Source organism: Hirundo rustica, chromosome 5 (genome assembly GCF_015227805.2).
Source record: "Hirundo rustica isolate bHirRus1 chromosome 5, bHirRus1.pri.v3, whole genome shotgun sequence".
Lineage (NCBI taxonomy): Eukaryota > Metazoa > Chordata > Aves > Passeriformes > Hirundinidae > Hirundo > Hirundo rustica.
In genome coordinates this window covers 27,385,466-27,398,320 of record NC_053454.1, presented here as the reverse complement: position 1 = coordinate 27,398,320, position 12,855 = coordinate 27,385,466, and the positions used below count along the sequence as shown (strand labels likewise).

The following is a 12,855-nucleotide window of genomic DNA, read 5'->3' as shown; positions in this document are numbered from 1 at the left end:
CCTCAGATTATGGTTTATTAGTAAAGAGCAGGGCTTGATTTTTTTGCTTCTGTGGAGGACTGTACTTATCTCTTGTAATAAAATGTCATTTTTGCTCAGCTTTTAATTTATTAATTGCACTACAGCCTGTGTTTCAGTTTTCAGCTCAATTAGGAGCTATGCAACATCTAAAGGACCAGCTGGAGCAAAGAACACGCATGATAGAGGCAAATATTCATCGGCAGCAGGAAGAGTTGCGTAAGATTCAAGAGCAGCTTCAAATCGTTCATGGTCAAGGACTCCAGGTGAGTTAGTGTATCACAGGTTTCATCTGTAGAGAATTTAGGTATGTGAAATACATCTTGTGCACCTAATTCCACAGCATGATCCTCCATATTCCCTGTCAGCTGCCCTCTGGGCCTAATATGTGTAATATCCATAGTATCTGAAGCTGCCGTTGCAGAGGTGTACCTCATGTTTTGCTGCCAGGTGTATCTGGAAATGCCCCAGTGTTGAGCAGGTCAAGCCTACCTTATGACTTAACATAATTAAATGTGAAAGGATGGAATGGTTGTTAATTCTTGCAAAGTTTTGCAGGCAATAGAATATTCATCCAAAATCTGCAAGATGAGCATCTGTTTTCTTCTTCTAGCTCTGAGGATGTTAAATTCAGGTTTCTTTGTTTCTTAGACTTTCCTATCAAGCTGAATGGCTCTACTTTGCATGGTAAACTTGAAGGAGTTACTGAGCCAGAAAGACAAGAAGTCTAGAGGGTGCATTGCTCAGTCTAGCAGCTGGCTACCTGATTTCTGATTTTTTTTTTTCAACCAGTATTTATTTTTCTATTTTTGTCATTGTCTTTTCAGCAGGTATATTTGGAAGAAAAGAATTATCCTGTTGGGTTTTTCTATTTAAAAGACCCCCCCCCAAAAAAAAGCTGATCACCTCAAACTAAGATACACTTTAAGGAAATAATTTAATATTGTCAGTCTGGATTGTGACTAAAGAGTAGAAAAAAATACTTCTTGGAAGTATTGAGTATGTTGCTTAAATTCTGTTGGAAAAGTAGGAGTTTCTGGTGTGTGCCATTTTCAGTGTTGTGTGAAGTCTAGTGTAAATATTCCAGCAGTAAGACTGCCTTATCTGTGTCTCAAAAGGAGAGATTCACAGCTCTCCTTCCCATGCAGTGTGGAGAGACTTTGTTCAGGCATGTGAAAACTAGAGAAAATACTTCAGTGCTGCACATTCTGCCTGGCTGAAGATCTGGGCCTAACTTTTTGTAAGGAACTTAATACTTTAGTGCTGAATTCTGTTTATTACAACAGTGTTGGAAAGTTCAGTATAATCATTACGATTTCCTGATTGTCAGGGAAGATTACATTCTTGGTACTATGCCTGGATCTACTAATTCAGAGATTTTCTTCATCTGATTTAGTATTGCTATGGAAGGTCCTACAGATAGAAGTGTCATCTCAAATATGTTTTGTCTTTAGATAATTGTAGACTTCATTACTGCTTAGTCTCTAAATGGCGCTTTTTCTTTAAGAACAAAATTGAATGTTAATGTTTAGAACTCTAGAAGTCAGGATTCTTGATTCTTATCAGTTAGAGTTGAGTCTCTGAATACTGACCCTATAACTTGTGGAATTTTTTAAGATGTTCTTGCAGCAGTCAGCGTCTGGACTCAACTTTGGTTCTGTGCAGCTTCCTTCTGGAAATTCTTCAACCGTTCAGCAGCTTACGCCAGTAAACATGCAAGGTCAAGTTGTTCAGAGTAATCAGACTCAAAGTGGGATGAACACAGGCCATATAAGTACTCCACACATGATACAGCAGCAGCCTTTGCAGAGTACTGCAACACAGGTAAAATTCTATTACTGATTTTGCTGGGTAGAATATTTGCTCAAAACCACAGCTGAAACACAACAGCTTCCCTGACATTCCCCTGTTATGAACAAGTGTTTGAGACTGCTTAAAAAATCAAGGGTATCAGCAAAAGCCTGATTTAATGTTAAGTGGCAGCACGACAAAGTTTGTTGGCAAGATTCACTCTACTACTTAAAGGACAATTAAAGCACAACAAGGGTAAAACAAGCAGCAGCAAAACCAAACAAAATCCAGGCAATCAAAACAGAAGTGAACTGAGAACTATCTAGGGGAGAGTGTGTGTGTGTGTGTGTGTGTTTCCGTGCATGTGACAAAAGGACAGTGAGGGCAAAGATAAAAAGGAACGTGGCCTGAAAGCTTAACAGCACTAAACTTATACATCAAACCTAATAATGTAACAGCTCTTAACTTATACCATAAATTTAACCTTAACAATTTAGCAGAGGAATAGCACTCAACAGCATGTATCCCCACAGAATCTGCTTCTTCATGCTGAGCACTTCTAATTCATTTGACCATTATGTGTATGGAGACTCCATATACATCTGATCTCTGTGATCTCCCTCCTCTGTGCCCTTTTCCGTATTCCATACATTGTTTTTGAGATTTGTGAAGAGGCAGACTAGTGATGCATTTTACCATCTCTGCAGTAGGCTAGTTCCAAACTTTCAAGTAAGAAATTCTTGACATTATGTGCACATTTTAGTCTAAGTTGGGCACAGAGATGCTAGAGGAGTAAAAAGATAATTTTGAACAAACAGTATGCAAGTAGCTGAAAAATTCAGGGAAAAAAATTTCCCTGAACAGGAAAAGAAGTTAAACATAAGAGACTTGGATGTCCAAGGTCCAGTCCCACCTCTAAATCCTCAGTCAGTAGAAACACCTGGGTAGTTTGAATTAAGAATACATTTGAATAGAAAAAAAACACTGGCAGTTTTGAACTGTGGGCAGTGACAGTGTGGAGAACAGCTGTAGCACTTGGCTATTTTCAACTTACTATCTCAAAATTTCTTTTCAGCATAATCAACAAAATGTACTTAGTGGACACAATCAACAGTCTTCTCTTGCCAGTCAGTCACAGAACACAGTCTCGGCACCTTTGTACAACACTATGGTGATTTCTCAGCCAACAGCAGGAAATGTGGTGCAGGTTCCCTCTAGCTTACCGCAGAACAACAACCAGAATGCTGCCGCAGTAACCACTTTTACACAGGACAGACAAATCAGGTAAATCTTCAAGACCTATATTTAAGATGACTTTCTTATAATGATATGCCTATGCAGCTGCAACATATACAAAAGGTACTAAAGCAGCGTTAAAAAGATAGTGTGATTTGTGTTTCGACTGTATGGATACAACCCTTGAAACTAATCTGCCCAAAGTAACATGTTTGCAAGCTTATTGAAACCCGTGTAGTTATAGCAAACTATGACTTTGAGAAGTCTGCCTTTCTCAAGTATATGTGATGCTTCATGTGTTTTTTTTTTTCCTGAAGGGACTCCAAATGTCTTTTTCTATTAACAGATTTTCTCAAGGTCAGCAACTTGTAACAAAACTTGTCACGGCCCCAGTAGCATGTGGAGCAGTAATGGTACCAAGTACTATGTTTATGGGACAGGTGGTGACAGCTTATCCCACTTTTGCTGCCCAACAGCAGCAGACACAGACTTTGTCAATAACACAACAGCAGCAGCAGCAGCAAAGTCAGCAGGACCATCAGCAGCAGCTCACCACAGTGCAACAACCAGCTCAGTCACAGCTGACCCAGCACCCCCAGCAGTTCCTACAGGTAATGAATGTAGAGCTGTCTACAAATTTTTCCAAGTCCTGGCACTTTCAGCATTGCTAGGTTATCCAGGGGTGCTTTACCTGGAAACAAAGCCCTTAAAGTAGTAACCCGTGAAAAAGCCCAATGCATGAGGTAAGTTTGTTCTGTAGCTGTTCTCTAAAATTGTATTCCTTAAAGGAGAGCTGGTATTTCCTACAGTGTTGCTCCATGCATTGTCCTTTGTTACATCTTTTTCCCTTTGAATTGCTGCTCTTAATTGTGGGATGAAATAAGAGATGTTTCCTTTAAAACTGTTTACATTTCTCTCATTAACCTTATGTGTTAATGCAGTAAGGTATGAGAGATGATGGTTGGTCTGGAAAGCAGCACACAGCCCAAAGCAAGACATGTCCCAGTAACACGAGGCATGAAATTCTGCCTAGGCTACAGGGGAGGCTGAGCAGCAACTAACTTTGTAAGCAGAGTGTAGGGAATAACCTTGTTTTCGTGGAGAAAGAAGAGAGATTGAGTCAAAAGAGAAGGCAGACAAAACCCAAGGAGTTTATAAACAGGAAATCTCTAAAAGAATCAGAAGGTAGGAGAAATTGATGGGGAAATCTGTTGCCATTTGTTGATTCCAGTTGATTACTGGCACATGGGTCATCCAGCATCTAGAGTTGGTGAAGGAGATGTAGTGGTGGCTAGAAGCCTAGAGAGGCTGTAGAGTGTGTATCTCTGTTTCTAAATTTAAAAGTTTATACAATTTTGATTTAATTGTGGTGAAACAGATATGTGACATATGAAGAACTCAAAAGCTCTGTTCCTACTTAAGCATTTTGTTCTAAGAAAAAGTCTAGTATTTTTAATACAAACTATTAATGCACTAGAATTTGAAGTGAAACAAATACTCTTTAAAATGGACAAAAGTGCTTTTTCTGCTTCTGTTCACTGGAGCATCTTACAGTCTGATTCTGTAGGTGGAGTGGTTGATGTACTTTACTTTTTGCTGCAGAATATTTCAGGATTGAGATGTCCTAGTGCATTTGTACCATCCTTCATTGTTTTCCTTCAGTAATCAATTTTTGTTGTTGTTCTAAGAAGAATACTGTTAAAACTAAGTACCAATCCCAGTAGTGATATGTCTCCTTCAAAGGGGATGTTTGGGTCTGCAAATGCACCATTTTCTTTGACTGTGCATTTTGTCTGTGGGGAATAAATGTGATCTGTGCCAAATCATGCACTATTTTTTCACTTGACTGCAATGACAGCTACTTACACTTACTCAAATAGATTCCTTACGCCCTATGCTTTTGTGGTTTGAAATGCAGACAAATTGCCAGGTGTTCCTACCTATCACCACAGAAATTCCAAAGACCAATTACAGCTGCTTTATTAATTGGTCAGATGCACTGCTTAAATGTATTAGTATGAACAAATCTTTGCATTGTTTGCTCAGTTTAACTGGCCAAATCCGAAGTTTATTTTGACTGAACCTTTACAAAAAGTTAAAAGGCAGCTAGGGCCATGTGTCTCAGTTCAGCAGGAAAAATAATTTTCTTCTATTTTCATGTTTTAGACATCCAGGTTACTTCATGGAAATCAGTCAGCTCAGCTTATTCTCTCTGCTGCTTTCCCACTACAACAAAGCACTTTCACTCAGTCCCACCACCAGCAGCATCAGTCCCAGCAGCAGCAGCTGTCACGACACAGAACTGACAAGATGACTGATCCTTCCAAAGTTCAACCACAGTAGTGTGGGTGCTGCCTCTTTTTGAAGCAAACTTCCAGGAGGGGCTGCGCCAAAAACAGTTGCACTGAAGCTACAGAGATAACAGTACGAAGGTTTCTAGCACCATGGTGTTGAGATCTACTTCTAACTTCTGGAATCTGTTAAGAAAAGCCACAAGATGATGGTTGGGACATGGCCAACTTTGAGTGTTGCCCCAGTTTCTTTGTTCTAAAGGATTTGCTGCCATGTTGTAATTTGTCCAGGTGAAATCTCCAAATGTGACTGAAATGAGTGATGCTGAAAATATTGGTATTTTTATCAATCCTGTACATTTTTAAAGTATTAAAATGGACATGGAGCAATTGTTTTGAATTAGCAGGAAAAAATGCCAGAAATATAGTCCAAAAACCATCTAATTTTTTTTTTTCAGATGATTACAGGACAGTAAATATTTTGAAAATGTTGTGTGAAATCCAGTTCTCTGTTGTACAGATGCTGTAAAATATTGTGTATATGTCTGCATAAAAGGAGAAAGAGCAAAATATTTTATATGATGCATGAAAATGTAATCTGTTATTTGTAGGTTTGAATATGTTTCCCCAAATTCTCATGCCATACTCAGACTAATGTTTTCCTCTGTTCTACCCTTTTGTTTACAACATGATGCATCATTATTTTCACCCTTAATGTGGGCACAAGTCTCTTGTTTGTGCTTTGTCCGTGATGTCAGGGTTTGTTCGGTGAGGTATAGTGTGTTGGTTAGTTGACTGCTTGAAGTTAAATTATTGATGAAGCTGTTTGAACTGGTGATCATGCATCAGGGTTCAGGACATTCAGATTCATAAATATCATCCATCATTTCATAATGAATTCATAATTTTATTTGAAAAATAGGAATTTGCACTGCTTTCTTGCGGATGGTTTGGAATTTTATTCCCCAAAGCTATCTTTTGATATAGTTCATAGTTGGAAATATTTATGTAAAAGGTTTAAAAAAAATGACAGTAATTTTCAAGAATGTTTCAGTTATAGGAGTAATTTGCACAAAAATATATTTACATTTAATAACCTTTTGGGCACTTTTTAACCACTTTCTCTGTGGTGAGAATTGTAACTTGTTAAACCATGTTGGAATCTTTTTTTTCTCCTTCAAAAATTAGTCAGAACTAATTCAGGGTCATTTTAACAACAACAACAAAACCCATAGTGCCTTGATTTTAATTCAGGTGATAATGTTGAACATCTTGAATTACAATGTCTTGAATCTGTAACCATTTTCAATTTTGAAGTCTTAGCACATTGTCAACCAAACTTGTCTATCTACTTCATAGATATTTCTGTATTGTGTTAATTTTAACAGTGGTCTGAGTTGAGACCATGAATATTTTTGACTGGTACTCCCCCTCAGACAGCAGCCAGAAATACAGGAGTCTCAAAAATCTCAGATCTTTAGGGTAATACACTTTAAAAAAAAAAAAAAAGCACACCTTCAGAGACAAGATTCCTTTTGCAGAAGGAAGAGTAATAAGCTGTTTGTTTTGGGGTTTTTTTAAGATCATTTTTGGAAGCATTTAAAGTGCGTTTTGGGGGAGATCATGATTGCATTTAACACTACCAGGTATTGATTTAAGAGCTATCACTGAACTAAGACTTCAGAAGGCAACTTTACTTTATAAAGAAAATAAAAAGTTCCAACAGATATGTGCTATTTAAGTAAATGTTGGTAGGTTTTTATGGTACTAGTTTGTGGAAACCAGAATTTCAGAGGAAAATTAATAAATGCTGATAGATCTGATAATTAATAACAAAAAAGAGTAAAAGCAGTTAAAACTAGTGCTAGGGAGAGAAATCTGGATTAATCTTGAATACTAAGGAGGAGTTGAATGAATGTAACCAAATGGTGATGGTCTGTTTTGTACTGTGGAACAGTTTGATTGTATTGCTGGATGAACCAAACCCGCAGGAGGTAATACCAGTTTAGCCAAGCCTTTGATGCCGTTGGTTACGTTTTGGGGCAAGCCTCCGCCTCTGCACGTGTCCCAGCATTAGACCTTTGTTATTTCCCAGTCATAAAGCAAATGTTGGCACCAAAAAGCTGAGCAGTGAACAAGGAAGGAGAGTGTGAGAAAGTACCAAAGAGAATCAGATTGCTTTCTGCTCCACAAAGCTTATTGCAACGTGGAGCAAGGAACAGATGCCAATACCAAACATAGCAAGAAACACTTTCCCTTCCTTAAAGGGATTTCTGGCATTCTTCAGACTGGGATAATTGTCAGAGACCTGTTTCTGTAAAGTTCTATGTAAAGAAATCCTGCCTTGCTCTGATATCCCTACCACTCCATTCCGCCTGTTCCTATACGAAGCTGCATTGACTAGAGGTCTGTGCTATCACTTCTTTGCATAATGGAAAATAAGTTAGATACAAATTTCTTTAACCAATTACAATAAAAATGTGGCACTAAATAGAAAACTGGGAGAGCTTTAATAGTGCTGTTAGAACTACTGAATAGTAAAATAGGTGTATTAAGCTAATATACTGAGAATTACAGAAATCAGAGATACCAGCCAGACAGTTAATGATGCAGCTTTTTATATAAAGCTTATTTCAACTTCTCTTCCCATTCTCCCCTCCCCGAATACTTTGGTGTGCTGCTATGGTTCTGTCAGTAAAAAGGCTAAACTAGGAGAGAGAAATTAGATGGAGGGATAACGTGGTTGCTGAAAGAGAACGTAGAAACATACGCTTTGATCAAGAAGCTTTTTGTAGTCTCAGAGAGAGGTCATTCAATTACAGAACTACCAGCTAGTAGAGAAAGCATAGAAGATGGGGAAATTCTAAGGAACTGGAAAACTACAGCGCACGTTTGAAAAATTCCTGATGTGAATCAAGCAAACTTTACAAAGGCAAGCGTGTAGAACTTGGTCCAGATTTTGTGCAAGTATGGAGATGCTTTGTTCACAAGTAGTGACAAAAAAGCCTATATTTAACAGGTCTGCAGCTTCCCCTGTTGCTGAATCAATAGCTGAACTGTCCTTGAGTTTTAGTGAGAAGAGTTGCCTCTCTCTTAATCAGCCTTTTGCTTCTGCCTGACTCATTTACTGCAGACTGACTTGCAACATCCTGATAAATAGCACGACAGTGAATGCAGTGATGCTGCAGAAGCATCATCTGGAGCAGAAATATTGCAGAACAACTCTGACAGAAGGGAAGGAGTCTGTTAAGGGGAGGATAGTGTCCGTGAAGAAATGAGCTGGTGATGCATAATGGAGTGAAAAGGATGGCATTTGCACAGAGTTTAGGAGACAGACATTGTCTGCAATGGGTGAGGCTTTGAAGAAAAGTGTCTGGGATAACTTCAGAGAGAAAAAAGAATATAGCTATTTTTATATTATATTTAATATATATTATATTTGTATATAAATATGAAATGATTCTAGTAGGAGCTCTCCATATGCCTTCCACTTCATCTAGAAGGTTTACCTTCTGCACTACAGTTCCAGTGTGTCACCACCTTCTGTGGGCATCTTGCCTACTGCCAAACACCAAAATTAGTAACCCAGCATCCTTACAAGAAATAGGTTTCATTTCAGCTTTATGTAAAAATGACTAAAGTAAAGATATATCAGGCAGTTTTTCACAGGAAAAAGAAATTATCTTAAGACTTAAATAGCACTTTCTCTTTTTTTTTTTTTTTTTTTTTTTTGAGTAATAACAAGCACTTTACTGAAAAGACTATTTGAAAAACAGTTTATTTCTTTAGTCAGTGAAACTGTTAAAAAGGGGGCGCATCAAAGAATAACAGATAAAACTGTCAAGAGAGACATTTCTGGAAAATGTTTCTTTATTATGGTGATCCTTTGAGGTTTAAAGTGCAGGATTAAAAAGGCTTCTAAAGCTAGTTGCCTTTGTGTTTTATATGGCCAGGGGAAGGGATTAGGGATGATAGCTTCCTTGGAAGGAGGCTTTTTAGGTTGCACAGTTGCCTATGAGAGAGAATCATCTGGAGGCTTATTTGCCTGCTCAGTAATTCTAAGTGTCCCTTAGGATTATACATTGTGTGAAAATTTTCTGAAGGTTTAAAGATGTGGCCTTTTTCAAATGTTAAAGTCAATTCAAGAATCATTTATATTTTCAGAGATTTAACCCAGGTATTGTTATGAGTGTTTTAAATGTCACGGCATCAGGAGATGTCAAACTTGTCAGATTCATAAGCTTCTCTATTTGAAATAATTATTAAAATTAGATGTACAGTCAGAGGGCTGGAAAATGGTTATTTTGATTAAAAGGGAAAAGAGACTAGTTTTAATAATTAACCTTTTATTTTTTTACTTATCCCTGGTGGAAAAAAATGAAGAAAATGAAATTAATTTGGATTAAAAAAGACATACTTAAATCATAGTAGATGAGACAACTGTGTGAGAACATTTGAAATTGCCTTGGTTGTCCATGAGACTGGGTAGTTGCTTTTTCACTACCATGATTTTTAACACTACATTCCTTGTCTTTTTCTTTTTTTTCTTTTTTTAAACAGGTGATTTTAAACTCTGCGATATTTCATGCTTATGCCATCTGCATGAATTTTGCCAGCATGATATGCTATATTCAAATAGAGTATACCTAAATAAAAAGGAAGGGGGGGGAAACAGAACACTGTGTCTGAAAAAAATACTTTATGGCCTAATAAGAGACCCCAGCTATGACTGAGAGATGCTGCATTAATAGACAATCAATCAGTGGGTAGTTATTTATGAAACACTTTTGGGAATGGTCTTAAAGATGTAACTGCTTTGAAAGCAGTTGGTGGGTTGTCTTTTTCTAACAAGAAAGGTAAAAAATATTTATTTTCAAATATATCAGATGGAATTTTGAGTTTTTAAGCAGTGTTGATTTCACAGTGTCTTGGGTTTCAGTTTTGTTTTGTATTTTTTTAACTGGCATTAGATTTATATACGTAAAAGAAAACAAACAGAAAAACCCTAGTGCCGTTCATATTGACGTCAGGAAATGTAGATACAGTTCCCTGGTGTTCATGTGACCATTACTAACTGTCAATTTTTTAACTGAATAAATGTAACTCATTTAAAATTTTGCTTTCTGTAGCTTCTAAGGTTCTAGAGGTTTTTTTCTGAGTTGCTTGATGTCAGTTTTATCCAAGTTTCACAGTGAAGCGCTCTTACCCTTCCCACGACTGTACCAAAGGCACTCTCTCTCCCCCACCCACAGAACTGACTTGTGAGAAGTTGCTCGATGTCACTTTTATCTTCTCTCCCCTACCCAGACAAATGACTTGTGAGATTTCAGTAAAAATGCATACTGTATTTTTTCCTTGTCTTCTCTCTGTATCTCTTTATAAACTGATGCCCCACTCTAAAGTGTAGAGACCTCTGATTTGTGTATTTACATTACTGCTTTGGAATTTACTCACATGGTACTTGACTGAGTGTGCACAACTTAAAACTGCTTTCATACCTTCATGTCTACAGTCCCTGTTCTTGCCAAAGGATGGAGCAGCACGCTGCTGGGTTTGGATGGGCAGAGCCCTTCCCTCACTTTCTGTCATGGGCAAAACACCCCTCTCTTTAATTTGGTGCCACTGGGTATTTCTTCTGCTGGTGAAATGTCAAAGAATCGTATTTTTAAAGGAGTAGAGGTCCGAAATGTTGGCTGTGCCACTGAGCAAGGAAGCAGAGACTTGCCTTTAGCTGCAAGCATGGTTTGTTGAGAGCGTATAGCTCCTGTCTGGAAGAGCTGTGTGATAATATGTAACCTGTCAGGGTGGCTGATCCTCTCTTCACTGATCAAAGTGTAAACATTAATAATTTCAAATTAATTAAATGTTCAGGGAAAGGAGGGCGGGAAGAAAATTGGGTAATTGAAACTGAATGCCTGGAGAAAATGATAAATACACTTAACCATTTTTACAGTCTGCAGTACTTTTCCTGTAATATCACATCAGATGCCTAGAGGAAGATACTGATCTTTTGCCTTTGAGAATTAAATAATACTTGTGCAAGCTGTATATTACTTCTGTATGCCGTGAGGCCCCTGTGCCCCTGGAGAAAAACAAAATCAGCTGTAGAAGTGCTGTAGCTGTGGTTAAGAACTGTCACCACCCATCAGTGATAAGACTGAGAGCATGTAGCAAGCAAGATTGTCAGTTTTTCTAAAACTGAACTTTGGAAATAGCAGTATATTTTTCATAAACTTATCAAGAAGAAGAGTGGTAATTATAACTGCTGCCACACCTGAAGCAATTCTGTTAAACAGCATTTTGCTGTCATGCAAGCTTGAAAACAAAACCCATGTTTATATGAGAATGAAGCTGTTACGTAACTTGTAAAGATTAGCAATCCAAAGGTTAGTTGCACTTCTGACTCTCAGGCATTAGTGATATAAATTCCAGATTTCAGCTGTTTGAGGATAACATACAATGAATGGCAAGAGCCTTACTAGCATTCTTTGTAGCACACAGTCTCTATCACTGTCAGGCCCTTTGGCAAATACATTCTCCCTTGGGAAGTCAGCGGAAGTAACCCAAAGAAAGGCACAGCTATCGTAGATGCCCACGTCACTGGGAAATGGCACGGAAAGGAACCCTGCATCTCCATTAGCAGAAGCCTGTAGCTGCAACTTGCCAAGGGTGCTGACTTCAGGGGCCAGACAAGGTCATCTCTGGAAAAATGCCACGTCACTACGGCAAGTGCCATTACATCATTATTTCCATGCCTCTAGAAATTAAGGATAGCTCGGATTACATTAGGATGAAACAGTCTGATCTTCTTGATTCAAGATCTGATGTTTTTTAAATGCACAGTATCCAGGACAAACATGGAAGTACGCTCGCATTGATTGGGTGGCAGTGTTCCAGGGGCAGCTGAGGTGAGGGACAGCCTGTGTGGCAGCAGGGGAACACAGCCCCTCTCTCACTTCCAGGTTTTCCAGCTTGGTGTCTGACTCATAGATCTCAAAACAGCAAGCCCAGGCACCAGCCTAGCACACACACACCTGCTGGCATTACCCTGGGAAGAGCAGGCTTGCTGGGGACCTGGTCCTGTGTTTTGGTTCAACGGGTTTTACCTTAGTCTTGCCTAATTGCACTTTGCCATATACAGAGTAATGAGACAAGCTTTACCTAAAGATTGGGAATAAGGGACCTTTGAAAATATCACAAGCTTTTCTCATTGTAAACATTTCAGAATTTTCCATCCTGGTAGAACTGACCATCATCTCCATTTTACTTCCATTGCCTGGAAGTGAGGAATTGCAGTGTGCACTTGCAAACCGCTGCTGTGTGCGATGTGCAGTCAGAGCTGTAAATTCCTGCTTTAGATGCTGCTTTCGAGGTTCCTTTGGCAGCAGCTGAAATCAGCTGCATCTCATTCCAGCAAGGAGAGGTGCAGGATGGAAGGAAACCTGTGGTGGACAGTTGCCCATTTCCCACGTTGCAGACACAGTGGTTGGCTGAGCTCTCACTCACTGCATTTCACAGT

At 38.6% G+C, this 12,855-nt stretch overlaps 1 protein-coding gene across 8 annotated transcripts in view; it reads left to right on the top strand.

The window, feature by feature from the left end:
• Positions 1–10,892, top strand: part of CLOCK (clock circadian regulator) — a 66,691-nt gene extending 55,799 nt beyond the window's left edge. For 6 of the 8 annotated variants that reach the window (XM_040063981.2, XM_058420546.1, XM_040063986.2 and 3 more), the window contains 5 exons: positions 126–284; positions 1,636–1,842; positions 2,885–3,093; positions 3,392–3,656; positions 5,212–10,891. In XM_040063981.2, coding sequence (XP_039919915.1) covers positions 126–284; positions 1,636–1,842; positions 2,885–3,093; positions 3,392–3,656; positions 5,212–5,388 — 1,017 coding nt within the window. In that variant the 3' untranslated portion in view covers positions 5,389–10,891. Of the gene's footprint in view, positions 1–125; positions 285–1,635; positions 1,843–2,884; positions 3,094–3,391; positions 3,657–5,211 lie in introns of all 8 variants that reach the window. The other 2 variants (XM_040063987.2, XM_040063988.2) reach the window with 2 other exon arrangements.
• The last annotated feature ends 1,963 nt before the right edge of the window (positions 10,893–12,855 follow it).